The sequence below is a fragment of the Apaloderma vittatum genome, unplaced genomic scaffold (assembly GCF_000703405.1).
Source record: "Apaloderma vittatum isolate BGI_N311 unplaced genomic scaffold, ASM70340v1 scaffold21125, whole genome shotgun sequence".
NCBI lineage: Eukaryota > Metazoa > Chordata > Aves > Trogoniformes > Trogonidae > Apaloderma > Apaloderma vittatum.
The window spans coordinates 14,596-33,642 of record NW_009715704.1 but is presented as its reverse complement, the minus strand read 5'-3'; the positions used below and the strand labels follow the sequence as shown (position 1 = coordinate 33,642).

The 19,047-nt window shown below is 43.8% G+C and overlaps 1 protein-coding gene across 1 annotated transcript; it reads left to right on the top strand.

The window, feature by feature from the left end:
• The first annotated feature begins 293 nt into the window (after positions 1-293).
• LOC104273825 (clavesin-1-like) lies at positions 294-18,102 on the top strand. The gene is made up of 4 exons (XM_009869269.1): positions 294-506; positions 942-1,052; positions 2,139-2,374; positions 18,015-18,102. The coding sequence occupies exons 1-4, from the start codon at positions 294-296 to the stop codon at positions 18,100-18,102; spliced, it is 648 nt and encodes a 215-aa protein (XP_009867571.1).
• Positions 18,103-19,047: the final 945 nt, after the last annotated feature.

Below are 19,047 nucleotides of genomic sequence, written 5' to 3'. Positions count from 1 at the left end.
GACGGCTTCATCAGAATCTCTCTTCGCAGGGGAGAGACAGGCACTTCTCTCGCTGGAAGCGTTTTTGCAGGCAGCAGCAGCAGTCATCCCGCTATTTACGCAATGCAAAAACAATCCTAGGCTCTTCCCTGCCTGCCTGACATTTGTTAGAGGAGAGCGTAGGTGCGAAAGGCCCATCAGAATATACAATAACCTTTAAAGACATGCCAGCAGCCTCCTCTTTTATTAAGCTGGCTGAGCGGAGCAGGATGTGGTTGCCAACACCTCCCTGTTGGGATGCTACCTGCATGCTAATGGCGAGGGGGTTTGTGCACAGCCCGGGAGCCAGCGCGGGGCTCCGGCAGTTTCCATGGTGCCGTCATGGTGAGCTCTCCCTACACCTTCACTTATCAGCGTTTCCCACCCATCCTCCTCCTGCTAATACGCTGCTTGCTCACCCCGAAAGGTCAGCCATTGTAATGATGATTTTAGCAGGGGGGGAGGCAGGGAGGCCGAAGGGTGAAAAGGTGAGCTGTGCGCAGCGATGTGCGTGGGAACCAGGGTGGCTGCCTCTCGCTGCACAATGAGAAATTAGAAAGCTTCCCCTCGAGGGAGCAGCGCTCATCAACCCCGGCTCGCTTCCCATCCCGGCCAAGTCAGATGCCCTGATGGAGTTAAAGAATGTTCGGCTGAATGGCTGGAGAGCCTACTTTAAATCATCGGCAACAGAAGCATTAGTGTGTGGAGGGGAGAAGGGACTGCGCCTGCTAACAGAGGAACCTGATGCAAACATTTCCAGGCGTTTTTCCTCTTTGCCATCTCTCTCCTGCCCCCTCCCAGCAAGCCCAGCACCCGTTTGCAGACGGATACAGGCAGACTTCTTCCCCTGACTTTCATCCTATTGACTGTTGGACTAAAGCACTGCATCCATTAACTGCCTTCCTTTTCTCTCTTTTCTGTAGGACAGCTTTCCTGCTCGTTTTGGAGGAGTCCATTTTGTAAACCAGCCCTGGTACATCCATGCCCTGTATACGCTAATCAAACCATTCCTCAAAGACAAGACCAGGAAAAGGGTAATTAGATGTGGCCGGGGGGAATAGGAAGCTGCACAGCCAGAGCAGCTGCGTAGCTGCCTGCTTTCTTTTCTTCCTTCTTTTTCCCTCTACATTTTTCATATGGCCACAGAGAATTGCTGCTGGTTTTAAAACTGAGAGTTTGCAATGAAGTGGATTGAATCAACAACAGGCAAGGACTAACAAAGTTAAGGTACATTTTAATGGGAGGTTCTCAAGGATAAAGAATTGGTAATGTGGAGGGACTACTAGGTCTGGCTGAGGTCACCTGTAGTAAGGGAAACTTCAGCTCAACTATTTTTGTGGGAGTAAAATGTTCCTGTTTCATTCCTTCAGCAAGTTGATTGCTTTTACACAGTGGAAACTCACTTCCACAAAAAACGCCCATACCTGAAGGCCATTTGTTCATACTGCACAAGAGGCAAGTCTTCCTCACTGAACCTGATATGAACTGTGATCTTACACGTTTGTCCTCTGCAGTCTATCAAACAACCACTGGATCATGCCTCAGGAGGCCCCAGAGCCCACCCTGGCATGTGCCTGACCAGGCAGGACAAGGGTAGTATCAGCCTGAAAGCAGGATTAGAGAGCCAGATGTCGCCAAGGCTGGACAAAGTGGTGGCACAACTTGGTACCCCCTGGGAAACGTAAGTCCTGGGGTGCCAGGCTGAGTTTCCCTTTCACATGCTGAGGACCTACTCTTCACTTATTCTCTCAGCAAGCTCCACTCGCCCTTTTCTCCTCACTGCTCTTCATTCAAACCTTTATCCTCTTATGGCAGCAATAATCAGCCATTATTCCTGACTTCCATATCCCTGATCTGGTACTTAAGAAAGTGAAAGTGTTAAAAAGCAAACGAATCAGGGGTTTCAGAAGTGTTTATAGTGCCAGCCTAACTCTTCAGCTGCACACCCCAAAGCCAGTACCCTCCTCCCATCCCTCCAAGCCAGCTCAGAGCACTTCAGAAATTCCCACATGAAACTGCAGTGTCAACTAATGACGCTCCACACCTCATTAGTGCTGTTATTGCTGTACTTAAAGTAAGAAATTGGTGATGACTTTGAATTCTCTTTTTGTTTATTAAAGATCTTTCTTCATGGTAACAACCTGAATAGTCTTCACCAGCTAATACACCCTGAATGCCTGCCCTCTGAATTTGGGGGGACTCTTCCTCCATACGACATGGGCACATGGGCTCGAACGCTACTTGGTCCCGACTACAGTGATGAAAACGAGTACACTCACACCTCCTACAACGCCATGCACGTGAAGCATGCATCCTCCAACTTGGAGCGGGAGGCCTCGCCCAAACCCATGAAAAGGTTAGTACTGCCTTTGAAGTCATCTCTGAACAGGTTTCGAATAAATCTAGTAGGAAGGGCTCATCTGGCCCAGAGAGAGGCAGTAATTTGGCAAATGCTGACGGTAAGGAGCACTTCACCCTGGACTGCTCTCATGGTGTGGTGGGGAAAGGAAGCCTCTCCATGGAACCGTAATTACTTGTCTGATTACTGTGCATGAAAACAAGGGGAAATTAATGAGCCCCAGCACAGAGTATTGTAGAAAGTATATCAGAGCTCTTGTGTACGGCGTAGTGCAGCCAGCAGCACCCCTTCAGTGCTGGTCCCTATTGCTCTCTGCTCCTTTGCCGCTCCTCACCCTAGTCGTTAACAAGAAGGGTGTTACCTTCTGGGAAGTGCAGGTTTTGTACGACGAACAGCACTGCCCTCTAAAGGGAAAATGGGTTAATCTCCTCCCTCTGCTTCTGCTTCCCTTTTTTTCCATCCAGCCCTGCTACGGCAGCGGAGCTGCTTTCAAGATTTCTGATTTTAGATTTAGAGGTTGCGCATTCAGCTCTGAACGCTTAAAATTACACCCCTGGAGAGTGTCACCCTCAGTATTTTCCCCTGGTAGCAGGGGAAGAGCCTTGGCTTAGTTTTGAGGATGGTACAGCATAGCCAACACCAGATGCAGCAGGCAATGGCGGGTGCCCTACAGATGTGTAACATCTGCACTCACCTCGCCCTCCACCACACACTCCTCATAACTGCTTTCCATGCAGATCTCAGTGATGCTTCCGCTCGCTGCTGCCACTTGATGAGTGCGGTGCTCACAGCCACAGCGTCACTCTGTGTGACAGGGAGCGGCCATCATTTTGTCACAGCAAAATCAAAGCTGACAACACAGACAAGCCATAATGTCATGCAATTAATTTTAGAAGTCTTTCATCTTCAGAGGAAAAAGAAAGGCATTCTTGATTCACAGCTCGCTCCTAGGTCAGAGGGATGCCATGCTGCTGCATCTGCAAAGCAAAGCCTCGTGCTGCAAACGCTCACATGTACCACTGACATTAAGTGCTGTAGGTCCCACGACTCACAGGGCCACAAGACTTCAGGGCTGTGACCCTTTGGAGGGTGGCAGCCACAGGATGAAGAGAGGTGGCCAACTGCATAGTCAGTAGTTCACACTACTGACTACCAGCCAAGACTGGGAGCCAGGATGAGTTTACAGAGCCTGTCCCAGAGAGCAGATTTTAAAACAACATTTTGTTGTTTAGGTTTTAAAAAAATATTAGTAATGGAACACAATGAATTATTTTAGAAATATATCAATGAAATATTCCATTACAATATTACATATATCAAAACTGTACAATTTATGTAGTTTTATAAAAAGAAATCCAAAGTGTTAAGAGCTGTTCACAGGTAAATCTTTGCTGAGGATCAGATCCGCAGCTGCAAGGAGTGGGGGTCTTATCGTGCCCTCAAGGGAAAACCTCAGCTTGAAAATGAGTTCAGTGCCAGAAAACCTTGCCTCAAGGCAAAGCCTTCTTTTATAATCTGTTCACTAATACAAAAGTGCATTAATACAAATATGGCAAGTGGATGAATCTAATTTGTCATGTTGCCTCTGGGCAGACTAGATCTAAGTTTTAGCCTAATTTTGTTACTCGGCAGTTAAGTGAACCATCTGATCTTGTACCCTCTGGTCATTACTAGCTGTTAGAGGTGAAAAGTTCACCGCTTTGACAGATTTTCTCCTGTGAGTATTTGCTTTGATTTTTCTTCCACTGAAATTATGTTTTGGCCTAACTTGAGGTAAAAGCTTATGCTTAGGAAGTACAAGCGTGTGCTTTATTAGATTTATCAGGTCAGATTTATATCTAAAGCCTATTAAAAGGTCTACCGAATTCTACCAGCACTACCTGTCTTTATAGATCCCCCTCCTTGCCTCTTTAGGTTCATACTTTTCTAACACAGCAAGAGTCTCAGGCCACGTTTGAAATTCCTGGGTAATCCAGGGAGGTTTACACTAGGCATGGGTGATCAAAAAATCATAGAATCGTTTAGGTTGGAAAAGACCTTAAAGATCATCAAGTCCAACCATTAACCTAGCAATGCCAGGTCCACCACATCTAAGCATCACATTTATATGCCTTTTAAATACCTCCAGGGATGGTGACTCCACCACTTCCCTGGGGAGCCCGTTTCAATGCTTGACAATCCTTTCAATGAAAAAATTTTTCCTAATATTCAACATAAACCACTTCTTGAGGCCATTTCCTCTTGTCCACTTCATTACAACCTCCTCTTGGGTAGTTGTAGAGAGTGACAAGGTTCCCCTGAGCCCCCTTTTCTCAAGACTAAACAACCCCAGTTTCCTCAGCTTCTTCTTATAGGACCTATTGTCTAGAGCCTTCACCAGCTTCATTGCTCTTCTTTGGACACGCTCCAGCACCTCACAACTGCCATATAGTTTTCTTCCTTCATTAAAGCAATTCTGTAATTCCATTAAAAATTTTTCCCCTCCTCCTACACTCACAACAGAAAAATCTTCAAAGTCCTTAGTAAACATGGTAATTTTTTAAGCGCTTGTATGCTGAAATGTTGGGTTTAACAAAAAATGTGGCTGATTCTTTCTTCAGCACATACATTCCTCCGAAAGTGAAATGAAGACTGAGCTTTCTTGGGTTTCTGTGATTTAAGGATGAAAAGCTTTGCTAAGCAATTATGGGTCTTCTCCTCTTTGACTTCCCAGATAGCCCTGCAGGTTTATCAGCCCAGTAATTAGCTGCAGGGGAAGGCAGTACTTATGAGAGGTGGATTTACTCCAGGGGCTGGGGGACCAGTGGTTGTTATCCCTGCTCCCAGAGGACCATACTGCTGCGTTACAAGAGCAGGGCTGCAGGTTGCCCCTCCTGGCTCTGTGGCCACTTGCTGTAAAGCTGTACAAGTCTGTCCTCACTGGAGACGTCATTGGACCAGTGCTGCGTTAAAGCTTTCTTAATCTTGGAGCTCAATGCTGCTAGAATATCTTGGAGTCTTGCACAGTGACCACAGAGAAATGTCCCTGTGAAATGTAGTACAAATAACAGCAATTCTGAGTCAGAAATTTGTGGCCTCTCTCAGAAACTGCCATCCTACACATAGGGAGAAGCTTATCCTAAGCACAACTTACTCCAAACACAGTGTCTAGCAACTTTAGTAGTAGAGATGCTGAGAAGTCAAAATAGGAAATACAGATCTGGAAGAAAAATGCCAGGAAATGGAATAGAATTAACTGATCAAAATACTTTTGTAGCCACTTATTCTATGTAATAAAACTAATGTAGAGGGGAAGAAAGAGGGAGTTTCCAAAATGTAACTGAAATCAAACTGAAGTCATCACCTGAAAACTAAAATAAGCTTCAAAATGCAGACCAGGAGAAAATGTGATACCAAGCAGCAGTGGGAGGGAGTGAAGCTGTAGCAGGTATATGCCCATATGTTTGCCTAAGGACTGACAGCCTTGCTTTGTCTTCTGTGACCAGGGCAGATGCATGTCAATAAAAACAAGTTCACCTGAGAGTTGCAAGGAGAGTGAGGAGAGCAGAGAGCACATTTTTCCAGCAAGAGGCTATTGAAGACAGTGGTTTGTTCAGCCTTGCAGAGCAAGGGTTGAAAGGGATATGACTGTTCTCTGCAAACATAGGAAGGTTAAAAAAAAATGGAGAGACAGAACAGGCATTTGAGACAATGGATTACTTACACATGAGAACAAATAGGTGCAAGACAACCAAAGCATACCTTGGTTACAAATAAGAGAAGTAGGTTTGCTAGAGTCATCAGAAGAGTGAGTTGCTGAAACAGCTTGTCAGTATGACAACCTAACTGATACACAAGTGAAAGGTCTGATATGAAGTGGTTACTGGCAGTCACAGGAGATTAGAATTGACTTTTAAAGTCTCATTAGGTTCCACTTTCTGTTCCCCTTAACAGCAACAGGACCAGTACATTTTCTTCTCCCCAGTGAGAAGCAGGGGTGAATTTTCCCTGTGACTTGAAATCGCACAAGATTTGTTCTCAGAAAAGAGTCCTTGTATACTTCAGAGAATGGAGGTATTGTAGATGGGAAAGAATTGAAAATCCTGTTAGAAAAAATCTGCCACTGACTCTAGTTAGCAACATGATCTTGAAAACAGTGGATCTGACAAGTTTCTATAATATAAAAAATCCTTAGTCAAAATCATTGCAATTGTCATTTTTCCACAAAGGCCACACAAAGTCCCACCGGGGCAAAATGAAAACAGTGGAAACTGCACTCCCATCTGCAGTATTATCTCACACCCTGGGAAAAATCCCAGAACCCAAGTACTGCATGAACAGATGGGAAACAAAGCAAACCAGCTGATTACTCCACATAATGAGTCTTAATGGCCAGAAGGGGAAAAAAAAAAAGCAACAATAACAAAATCCATTCAGAATATATCTGTTTATTAAGATTCAGCTCAGTGAGGTTTGAAATGGGCAAGGTAATAAACATGCAAACCAGCATTAATACAGTAACGGCAAAACCAGTTCAATCTGGGAGTTTAGCTACATTTGCTTGATAATCCTAGCAGCAGCAATGGCAACAGACACCTTCCCTGTCTCCAGCCATCTCTTCTGAAGGATCTGCATCCACGCAGGCAGCCTGTCACTTACGAGCGTTGAGGTTTGAGAGCAATGTCAATGTTGTGAAAATTCGGAGCGCGGAGAAGAAAACCACCTCTCTTTCAGCTGTGGCCAAACCTTCTGTGAGCCCTGATGGTCAGAAAGGGGCCTTGGGGTGCCTTAGTCAACAAGGAGCTACCACAAAAGCAAAGCATTTGCCTGAGGCACTCCTGCCAGCTTTTGCTGATGAGCTGTTGTTTTTTAGAACAGCTGGAGGTTTTATACGGGTCTGCAGTGTAATGAATAGTCGTGGTGGATGGTTAAGCCTAGCAGTTAAAGAGTCAGAGACTGCTCTCAACACATCACTATGCCAACAGGGTGTAGTCTTTTGGCCAGCCACAGTGGAAGAAGCATTCCTGTAGTAGTTTGGGTACCTAAAAGGCAGTGAGCAAGCATCCCCAACTGGAGAGATAGATTTATTGACTGGGGAAGATCCGAAGGAGCTCAGTTCTTTGAAGTTTCCTATTTCCCCAGTGTCACCTTGCTCTTACACTTGGGTCCAGCAGCAGCAGCAAGTAACCTGCAGCAGCATGTTGCCATCCTGTGACTTGCTTTACTCTACAAGATCTGCCTTTCTGGAGCTGCATCTGGGTCACTTCTTGATGTCTGAACTTGATCTTCAGTCCAGGCGACAAAGACTTTTCTCTGCTTTTGCTTGTTCCAGTGCAGTCACCAAGCGCAGCCTGGGAGCTGACTGTTCCTTCTCTGCCCTCCCAGGCATCAAAAGAGTGCTTGCTTTTAACTGCTGCCAGTGCAAACAGGTCTGAAAAGCAAGTGCAATTTAAAACTGCCCTGCAGAGAGAGGAAATTTTACCTAACAGCGACATATATATTCTGGCCAAACAATCTGTACTGTTGAATCAAATTTATTTAATCAAAGTTTAATTAAGGATAAATTTAATCAAATTTACTGTTAGGGTAACATGGATTGCAAGAACATTACTATCACAAAGTTGAGCTCATTAGAGACTGAGAATATTCCAAGTTAGGGTAAAACTTTAAAAGTAAAACTTTTAAAGTAGAGCCAGGCACACTAATTGTGAAAATGTACAATTAAGACACCATCAAGACACCATTAAATTTTCCTACTGTGAAGTAGAAACTTCAGTGCCTAAAGATGTGATGACCTGCTTCGTAGTTGATCAAAAGCCTCCACATTCGGCATTTTGAAAATGCAGGGAAAAAAAGCTGCTGTAATACCACATTGTTGAGTCAGAACATGTGGATTTTTATGTCCTAGATTAGAGTGAAAGGATTTTTAAGTACAGATTAGGGTTTAGCATCATTGCCTCCTGATGTGTGCAGTTTCAAAAGGAGTGATCTTCAAACGACTTTGTTGCTGAAACTAATTGCTGGTTCTCAGAAACAGGATCCTTCTCCCAGAAAGAAGGGTATCACAACTGGTGTATGCTAATGCTGGTTGGAACAGTTTTAGAACCAAAAGGGGCCACTCGTGGGGGTGACATATGTAAGGTTTTTATTTATTCAGACTGGTTCCTCCATATGCCCAGCTGGGCTGTGCAAGGCAGACCTTTCTAGTTGTTATCCTTGGTTTGACCTTAATGTTCCTTCGCCATATGTTTCTGCTTTTACGGGTCATGTTTTATGCCGGTTCACAGTCAGTACCGATTTACTGCAGAAGTAGTAAAATACCAGCAAATAAAAATCAGTATGAAAATGTGTGAAAACTTCTCACTGCCCATGGATGGCACCTGGGGTGCTCTGCTTGTAGCTGGGTGCATTTCCACCCATGCTGGGGGAAAAGGGAAAGACTCCACGTGATCTTTCAGTTAAAGTAGCTCTACAATATGTGAGACCTACAGTGCAAGACTTATATTCACTATTTTACTATGAGTTATTTCAAACAATAGATAATTTCTGAATGCTTCTGTGGAAATGCTTCCCTCATACACAGATTAGGAATGAGACATGTTTGAACAGTAAAGCAGATGTCCCGGGTATGCGTGTATCACATAACGTATGCATTATCTTGCAACGTAGAGTAGTAGCTGTTGAACGATTTTATAGCTTTTGACCCAAATTCTCCTAATACATCAGAGAAATATGGAAAGAAGTCAATGAATCTGGCATGTTAGCTGGTTCCAGGGAGCTGCAGGAGAGACGATGCAGAAGAACCTCAGGAGCCAAGAGTGAGAGAAGCTGAGAAGGAGATCAGAGCTGCAAAGCCACAGCTGAACGGAGGAATGGAGGGATGGATGGACAGCTTGGTGGTCCCCTGGGACAAGGCAGGAAATCAGTTGCTCTCTGAGGGCGGTGACAGCATGAGTTTCATCTGTTCACAGCACTCCATTACCAGTGATCGGTGCACGGGTGCACAAACGCAGGCTGGAGGTGGGAATGGCAGAGCCAATGCTGTTCAGGCTGCCTAAAATATTGCATTGTAAATTATGTCTTCATCTGGCTATAAATTTGCCAGAAGTTTAGTAGTTTAGATTAGAGACATGACACTTAATAAAACAAATGGGTTTACGCTGCTTATATCTTATGCTGCCCTGTGAAAAATCCACCAACATCTGGCTGAGTTACAAGCCTTTGAAAAGGCAATTCACACATGCTCTGTAGAAACATATTTAATTTTAGCATTTAATGACCCCAAGGATTGCCTCATGCTTTAGCTTGGCCTCCCAGAATAAATAAACTTGTTCGGTTTGGGTTGATGGTTCAATGCCCGCAATGTGCATCTCCTGCCTAGGCCATGGGGTGCAGAGGACTTTTGTAATTACAACCTTTACTTGTGATCACAACGATCTTTCTTGCACTAGGCCAGGCTGCAGAAAAACATGGAGACAGGATCTGGAGACACCCCATGCTCTTGGGGCTGCCTCCTCCCTGTTGCTGGCAGAAGAATCGGAGAGATGAGGATTCAGCAGTGAACTGGGGTCACTGGAATGGGAACCCAAAGGCAGACTGAAAGATGAGGCAGGCATAAAGGACTGGAAGCAGCTGGGCTAGGAAAGACACTTCGTGAGCAAGCAAATTGGGGTGCTTAGGGGGAGACCTGATGGGGATCAGGAACGATCTTTTGGTTAAGCCTTTTGGGTGCAGCCCTGGGGAAGAAGATCCTGCCCTCCCTCTCTCCCCGAGCTCCCTGGCATCAGCCTGGCAAGTCACTTAAACATTGCTTATTTTCAGCCTGTCAAGCTATGGACTCTGGGGTCTAATTTCCAGAGACACTCAGTGCTCACCTGCAACAGAAATCAATGGTACATGTGCTTTGAACACTCAAGCTGCCATGTAACGCTGAGTGCTCTGTGAAATAAGACCCTCAGCACTGGAAAATGGGCACCCCACATTAGACGAATACTTAGACCCTAATCACACTGTGCTTCAACTCTTCGCATGCAAAATGGAAAGAAAAAAACCCCCTCACAGCCGTGCTATGGCAGTAAATGAATTAACATTTAAGAGTCACACAAGTACTGCGTTGATGAACTCCACAGAAAAGCTCAGGAGGGAATTAATGAAGGCTATCTTCAGAGGAGGCTTGGAATAATATGCAGCAAACGTGTCACAGAGCCACATACTGAACTGCTAAAAGAAAACAAAATAAATAGCCACTCATTAGCTCAGTGCTCTGAGCACTGAGCGAGGAAAGAGCCCTGTGAGAAAGAACAGTGCGTGCTCCTGGGGCTGGGGCACAACGCCTGCACACACCTGGCTGAGTGACTGCTGCTCCCACAGCCTACATTTTGGCTTTCCCTGCTGTGGCAGTGTTTGACTTTCCAGCCTAATAGTAACGTCTGCAGGGTTGCTTTCATGCTGCAGTGCTGGTCTTGCTAGCAACAGGAAACTTCTGATGTGGGATGTGGGAGTAGGACAGCTGAGACCCTTTGCTTTCAGGGCTCCATCTTCCCTGTTATTGCCACACAGAAGTGAAGAGACTGATTTAGTGGCAAATCTGGTTTAGACACTGGGAAATGGAATCACTGGCATGGGAGTAAAAAAGGCAGACTGGAAGATGAGGCAGAGGTGAAGGACTGGGGTGTTTGAGCAAAGAAATTGTGAACTGTTGGGCTAGAAAGAACTCCTGGTGGGCAAGGATGAGCAGGAAAACCATGAATGGTGATGACGAGCGTGTCTGTGTTTGTGTGTAATAGTCTTAAAGTGAAGGAAGAAAATTTTCTTTGTTACTTGGCTTTAATTTCTTTTGTTTGGATAGCATATTCTGCACACTTATTAGCAGCTTTCACTGAATCTGCTGTAAATTGGTGTTGACTGCTACTGCAGTGTTGTCTTTTTTTGGCTCCATGACTAGGCTTATCTTTTCATAGTGATATATTGCACCCAAGAGGATTAAAGGTCTTCCAGAAGCAGGTGCTCCTATTCATTCTATCTCTAAGAAGAAAAAAAAAAAAAAAGCATGTGGAGGAGACAGTCTATAGCAGAGAAAGGAAATGAAGAGGACTCCATGGGCTCCCACTCATGCCTTTCTTCTGCCCTGGACTTGGGATGTGACTGAGGGAAGATCTTGACACAGAAGGTGTCACAGAAGGCACTTAGGAGAAGGAGATATCAGGGACATTCACATGGATCAAAAAAGACCAAGGTGTGCATCCTAATTCCATGGTTGGTGGTGTAGACTGACTACTCTCTCTATTGCTGATGGATAGCCTCTGCCAGAGGAGTCTGGCTGCATTTGCCCTGCATAGTGCCCAGCTCTTGCTCTCCTCTGGGTCTCCCTAGCCTTAAACCATAAGACTGTATGTGCTATGCCAAATAAAGCATTTCTGCATCTTTTTGCAGTTCAGAGCATCTGCAGTAAGCTGAGAACTGTGTCATAGCCCATCAGTTTTTACCGCAAGTTCCAAAAGGTGTGTGCTGCATTCCCTGGGGTATGGTGTGGCCTAAGGGACAGGTCAGGACAGGGTGCACAGATGACTGGACCATGGATTGAGCCAAACGCAGCATGGTGTCATCCCTACTGCTCTTTGGTGCAGGCCCTGCGGTGAGCTGCACCCAGAGTCTGGAGCAGGCAGAGGCAGCTGGGGCCAGCTGTCAGGAGAGGAAGGGTATGGAGAGAGCTGGTGGGAACAGGGTAGACGAGGGGTCTCATCCTGGGGTCACTCTGCAGCAGACACCTCTTTAGCTGTGTAGATGCACTCACAAAGAGTTCCTCACACATGCAGTTAAGCACAGACCCAGGCCATTGCCACCTGACTTTGACGTGCCAAGGCACTACTTGGAGACCTCTCCCTAGCATGGCCACGCCTGCCACGGTGGCCACAAACCCAGCTCCTGTTTGAGAAGTGCAGCAGCTTGTTACCATTGTCCTGTGGGCTAAGCACTGGTCTGGCAGTGAGGTTAAGCCAGAGTTTTCATGCTGCTTTGCCCCTTGATTCACCATGTCAGTGGATGACTTACCAGCTCAGCTGTGCCCCTAGACACGGATGCCGCTTCATTTCTTCGCAGTGCTGCTGCTGGCGGATCAAAGCTGCCCCTGCAAGCAGGTTTCTGAGACGCAACATTGCGCTGCCTTTGTGCAGAGCTACGAGCAGGCTCAAGTGCAGAAGCTGCAGAGTCGCATTAGCAAGAGATTTCAGTAGGGCTTGTTAGCCTGGCCAGGGAGCCACAGTTTCTGACTTCTGCGCTGGAGTTGTGCACTGCTGAGCAGAGCACACCTGCATCTGCCTGCACCACCTGCAGGAGCACACATAGCTTTCAAGATGCCCGGGCCATGCATTTCATTTTCTACTGCTTTCAGTAATAAAGGAGTACCTTTTCCCATAATTACTTTACATCACTGCAACTGCATTGTTTCTGTGATATGCAGGGGAAAAATCCTTAGTTTTCCCACCTGATGAAGGAGCATGCTCTTCAGGTGTGTGTCAGAGCACCCTCTGGGGTGCTGCACCCTCCTCTGCAGTCTGATGAGGAGGAAAGAGCACAGGGACAGAAACGCCCCTCACACCTTATCAATACAAAAATTCATGGGTAAAATTTTTTTAAAAAGCTTATTATGCTGTGTAAAGGGAATGAATAATTGTGAGATGGTCAGCCCTGAGGTGCTGGTGAAATGTGAATGGAATTAGAGGGAAATGAACAGATGGGAGGTGAGAGGTAGATGAATAGAGTCACGCAATGTGATCGGATTGACTGGCTGCAGTGTGTCACTCTGAGAGCTTGAAGCCTACTGCCCTTGGGGAAAAAACCATGCAACCCTGCTCCTTCCTCCACAAAGTCCCCCAGAGGAAGCTCAGCACAAATGTAGTACATCCTCACTCCTGTGGGCTGCAGGACATCATCGCTGCTGTGATGAAAAGCCTAAAATGAGGGATCAGAGAACTGGAAGACGTCTTTTAAGGCAAGCACGCCATGATACGCTGGCAGTTACTGTTAGCTCAGGGCAGGATTTTGGTATTTTGTTTTCATAGGAAACAAAATTGACACCCAACAGACACCAGTTCCTCTGAGCTGATTCACTCCAGCTGTACTCTTAACAAGAGCCTTCTGAAACCAGTGCAGCCAGAAGGCCCACATCCAGTCTTTTTACATGTTTTTCGACTGAATTTGAGATAGTTGCATTAAAATGACCACACACATAAAGCCATCTGCTCTCTTAGATATTGATGTACATACCTATGCAGTGCTGTCATTTGAAACAAATGACTGACCTGCTGGAGAAACAGCTGGGTAGTGTTGATTTTCCAGACTTCCAAATATTCTTGCTGAACAGTAAAACAACCATGGGGGATTTGATTGATGCTTTAAATGGAGCACACTCAAATGGTACCTAGGCTTCAGAAGTGAAACTGAGAATTCATTTCTTTCCATTTTCATTTTACTCTCCTATGCAAGGTTACCTAGCCTTGGAAACTAGGCTAGAAAAGTCTATGGGCATTGATTTTTCTGTTAATTACTTTGGACTTAGCTCCCAGCCCATGGTGATCTCATCATACTTTCACAGAAGCTAAGCCTCCTGCATATATCCTGTTAAAGAAGGACAGACACAGGGTTTGCCAGCTCAGGGCCTTACACAATGATTCTATCTGTGTAATACAAAAAATTGTCTACTTGTGTTAAAACTTAACCAGATCGTCCACAGCCAGGCATCTTCCAAACTTGCTACTGAGTATCTTTAGCAGATAAAGGAGGAAACCCAGAAGATAATGAGTTCAAATAGACTTATTTATAATTCCAAAGTTGCAGCACACACAGGATATGGGCCACATTGCAGGTGAGTATAGAAGGTAATATATATAGTGTGAGGCAGTCACGGCTATGCTATGTAGGAAACATTGCCTCGTAAATCATGGAACCTGTTCCTCCTGGTGTTAACAGATGAGAACTCACCAGAAGAGGCAGAGACCTGAATGTAGGTAACTCATGAATCATATGATATGACCCTATGTTTAGAACAGCTCAGATGAATTGCACCCTGAGAACATTTATTTCTCTGTACCACTTATAGCACAGAGTGACCATAGATGCCTGATGGTGAGACAAATCACAACACAAGTGACTAAAAAGTAGTGATATGAGGAGAAGGCAAATGATTATTTCCTGCTTATTAGTTCATATCTGGCAGAGGTCAAAAAGACTTGGATACAACTTGAACATTACAAAATGGTTGCATTCAACCCGCAGAAGAAGCTGGCATTTCTGTGGGCATAGAATCACAGAGGTTGAGGAAGGGACCTCCAGAGATCTTCTATCAGAGCAGGTTTCTCAGGATGGTGTTCAGCTGGATTTTGAATATCTCTAGACTCCACAACCTCTCTGGGCAACTTGTTCCAATGTTTGTCCATCTGTACACTCCCTCACTAAAATCATTTATTCTGACGTTGAAATGGAAATTCCAGTATTTCAGTTTGTGCCTGTTGCCTCTTTCCTGTCACTGGGTATCACCGAGAAGAGTCTGGCTTCATGTTCTGTGCTCCGCTCCATTGAGTATTTGTACACACTGATATGCCAAGGCAGCAGAAATAAAATATTTTTGTCTGGTGCCATGAACTTCTGCTTGCCATAAGGCAGGGACAGAACAACATCCACAGCATTTACAGGGCCAAGACTTAAATTGAGGCTGCCAAACAAGGAAAGTTCTGTACTGCTCATTTATCATTTTACATCACAACGGTTTAAACTGTCATGCATGAGAGTGTTTTGGTGTTTCTAATAAAAAGGTGGCTGCAAATTACAAGGTCTAGTCAGGGCAAAAGTACTTTAGTGCCTGACTGCAATTTATTTTTCAATAGGAGATTAAGTGAAGTTAGACATCCAAACACTTTCAAGGACCATGATCAGATTCTACTAAAAAATGTGAAATGTGATTGTGAAATCCTCTGTAGAAAATGTTAATGCAGATAAAAAAGGTAGCAGTCTAGGCTTAGCCCTAGGTTCAATACTAGAGTGAGCATACAAACCCCCGTAAATATTACGTAAATTTGCAAATATCCAGAATATTACTGCTTTCCTTGAACTGAACATTGTGATACATAAAAGATGAAACCACAGGTGCATTCTTTCAAATTTAATTTCTACAGTGGTAAAATAGACTTACCGGTCAGCTGAATAAGTGGCCTACTGCAAATCACCTCTTCTGTGTTATTAAGTAAAGTATAGCTATAGAATATATATTCCAGAATGTTCTAGGCCACTAAAACATATCTCTCACACTGTGTTATTACATTAGATTGTGAGCTGCATTGACATATATTGGCAAAACGCTTTTCTGAGTATTAACATTTTTTATATTTACCAAAAAATGAAGAATATGAAAAAAGTATTTTAGAACCTTCCTGAAAATTGAGTAATTGTCTTTTTTTTCCTACATAAAATTTAAGACAAAAACAACACTGGAAACATTTTTCAGCAAACTGATGCATTTGGAAAACAGAAATCCAAACACAACAGCAAGTCCTTTTTTGTGGTGTCTTGGAAAATAATAATGATTGTTCAAAACACTACTGCGTCCTTCAGATAGATGTCTGAACTGCTTTTATTTTAGGATAGGGGGCTAAGCAGCTTCTAACAGAAAAGGAAAAGAGATTTCTGTTGCAGAGCTTGGCAGATCCTAAAATCTCAGCTGGATCCCTCTTGATGTTGTTCAGAAGGGCTGGGCATAGCATTTGAATCGTTTGGCATGAATTTGGAGGTCAGGTGGGCTGCAATGCATTTATCCAATGCTACAGCTATTTTGGCTTTGTGTGAAGAGGAGCAGTATGGGACCTGCACACAGATTCTGGGATTATGCTGCTGCCAACCTGGCATGCATCTGAGCACCAGTACAGCGGAGAAATCGGTATCTTGCTTTTACAGATGCAAGAATTATTTTTTTTCTGTAATGAGATGAGAGCAGGGATAATTAGCACTGATCGCAGAAGGCACAATTGTGAGTTTTATTTAGTAATAATTTAATCTAGTAGTCCAGAAAAGAAAATAAAAATCTGTTGATGTTGTGATTTGAATCCATTCTTTATCAGTTTCAAAACCACATGCTTAGTTTTTGCTGCCACATACTAGGAATATGTAAATTGCCATAATCTCCTGAATCAGCAGCTTTTCTATATTAAAATGCAGAGATAAACATTATGCTTGTCACATTATTGTAAAAAATACACCGTGAAAATGTTTGGGCAAACATATTTTCTTTGAAAATTTTGGCTTAAAATATTCTCATTGAACATCTAGTTTTTGTTATCTCTCTTTGGAGATTTTTTTTAATGCAAATTTTTTATTATGCTTTAATGAAAGCTCCAGGCATAAGAATAAGAAAAATAATTGTACAAGTTATTCACAGTCATGGTATTCAGGCCTGATGAAGTGCTGTGGTACCAAAGGATGCAATTTATTACCAATTCTTATCAAAAGAAAAGTGCTATCTAATCTCATGAAATAGCTAAGGCTTAAACTGACTTTACCATAATAAACAACTGAGAACTACAAACATATCTTGTAGAGAATTAGTTACCCCTACTTCTAAAAGTTATGCATGAGAAAACTGGCTCTTCAAAACCATACAATGCATTATGCAAATACCTAGCCTAAGTGACTCTATCCCCTACCTTTGAAAAACTTCCCTTTTAAAAAGTTCCTGATTCACACAGTGATTTTGCTCTAAAACTCACTGCCTGCTCCAAAATGGGAGGCAACTCCTAGTCCAAAATAAAGAACATGGAGAATAACAAATCTCTGTAACAATAAACTCATCAGTTCATCCTCAGTAAACAAACACTGGAGCACACAGATCTCAGAAAATAAAATGGTCTTGAATTTTTCCATTAGTTTAAGCACATTCAACTTTCGTCCCTGCAAGAAATCACAATTATCCACTTTATCATTTTTTACATGTTGGGCTTTTTTTTTTTTTGGTCCATTAGCAGCAAAGTGTAAACTATGCTTCCCACCTTGAAGACCAAAACTAATATAAAATGGATGAGCCCTAAATAAAGTTCTTCTTCAAAGGTATAGACAAGGAGATAAATTGCAGGACTAGGCATACCAGAAGTTCCCTTGTTATCATATTCATTCTGTCTTCTTCATCGATCTTGGGTAACTTGTGGAAGTTCTGCCCCTTAAACCTCTACATTAGTGAAATGTGATTTATCTACTTGTCTTTCTCAAGATTCGTAACAAGCATGAGCTGAGACTCACTCCTGCAAGCACTTGTACAAATAACTTTGCTTTCCAGTAAGCAACTGCATAGGCAGCTTTGCCTAGGAAGACCTTGAGCACCAGCAGATTTCATGGTATCTCAGGATTAGGCCTTCAAATTGCTGAGTGTGTTCGGCATTACGGATAGCAGCCAAGCACGAAATATTCTGAAAGGATTTGAGATCTTCAGTGAGTCATAGCCCTGCTCGGACATAAAGGAACGCTCCTCAAATACCTTAGCGTTCCACAGAAAAAAACTGAAAAGCCATAAAGATGAAAATGGACAAAACCAAAAATCCTAAAATGAAGCAAAGGGACTCCAGGATGGTGAGTGCTTCCACAGCAGCTGTCACTGGCATGCTTGTCTTCTTGCTTTCAGGTCCCAGTCCGTGGTGGAAGCCGGCACTCTGAAACATGAAGACCACGGGGAAAGCGAGAACACCCAACCACTGCTGGCTCTGGACTGAGTTCCCACATGCCCAGCACACACAGATACATTAACAGAAACCCACAGAGCACACTGCACACACACACACACACGTTTTGCTTGAGAACAAGTCCTTCATGTTTCTCACCAGCCATCTGTCTGTGTGGCCGATGCTGAACGAAAACTGAGAGATTTCTGTTGACTCAGGAGTCTGTCCATATACAAATAATTTCTTCTTTTTTTTTTTTTCCTCTGACTTAGGACATTAAGTATCGGAAATAATGGGACTGCATTCTCTGTTTAAAGAAACCAGGTTGTGCCAGTAGTTTTCCTGAAGACTCCAGCAGGCACGCTCAATTTTATAGAAGTGAAGGTTAAGTGCGCTTTAACGAAAAGCATCTCAAATGTAAACTTTGCACTGTAATCAGCAGTTCAGTCTGGCTCAGAGGGAAGAAAAAGCAGCATCCAGAGAGTGCTCAAGCTTTACAGAAGGATTTTACATTAAAAAATAAAAAAAAAACAGTGCCAGCATCATGCCATCCTACATGACATTTTGTGACTGTGTCATCCATACTGCTTACAGGAGGTCATGTTTTGGTGTTGAGCAAAAACTATTCTTAACTTTTGAAGCCCTTGTAAAACTCAGCTAAGTGGCATGAGCTGTATGGGCAGCAGACGCACACGATTCAAAATGCAATTATTTAATTTTAACAATGTGTTTTTCCACAGGCAACTCAGGAGCATATTAGACATGTGGGTGTGCATGTGTGTGTGCGTGTGCGCTGGGGGTGCTAGGGAGACCCATTGGACACATTCACCAGCTATTAATGGTTCAATCCAGATTGTTTCATTTAGGTCACAACAGCAAATGAAAGCTCTGCAGAGCCATTTACCCCCTTCCTTCCTGCAGTCAGTGAAAGGTGTAGCCAGAAGGGTATGCCGATTGCGGATGCGGGCCATGGTTAAAATGGAAAACTTAGAATTA

What these genes read in the sequence shown, in the direction of transcription:
- LOC104273825 (XM_009869269.1), top strand. Translation starts at nt 294, where the DNA reads ATGGCGAGGGGGTTTGTGCACAGCCCGGGAGCCAGCGCGGGGCTCCGG. An exon ending in GGAGGCCGAAGGGTGAAAAG is followed by an intron (nt 507 to 941) that starts GTGAGCTGTGCG and finishes TCTTTTCTGTAG; the next exon opens with GACAGCTTTCCTGCTCGTTT. An exon ending in AAGACAAGACCAGGAAAAGG is followed by an intron (nt 1,053 to 2,138) that starts GTAATTAGATGT and finishes TGTTTATTAAAG; the next exon opens with ATCTTTCTTCATGGTAACAA.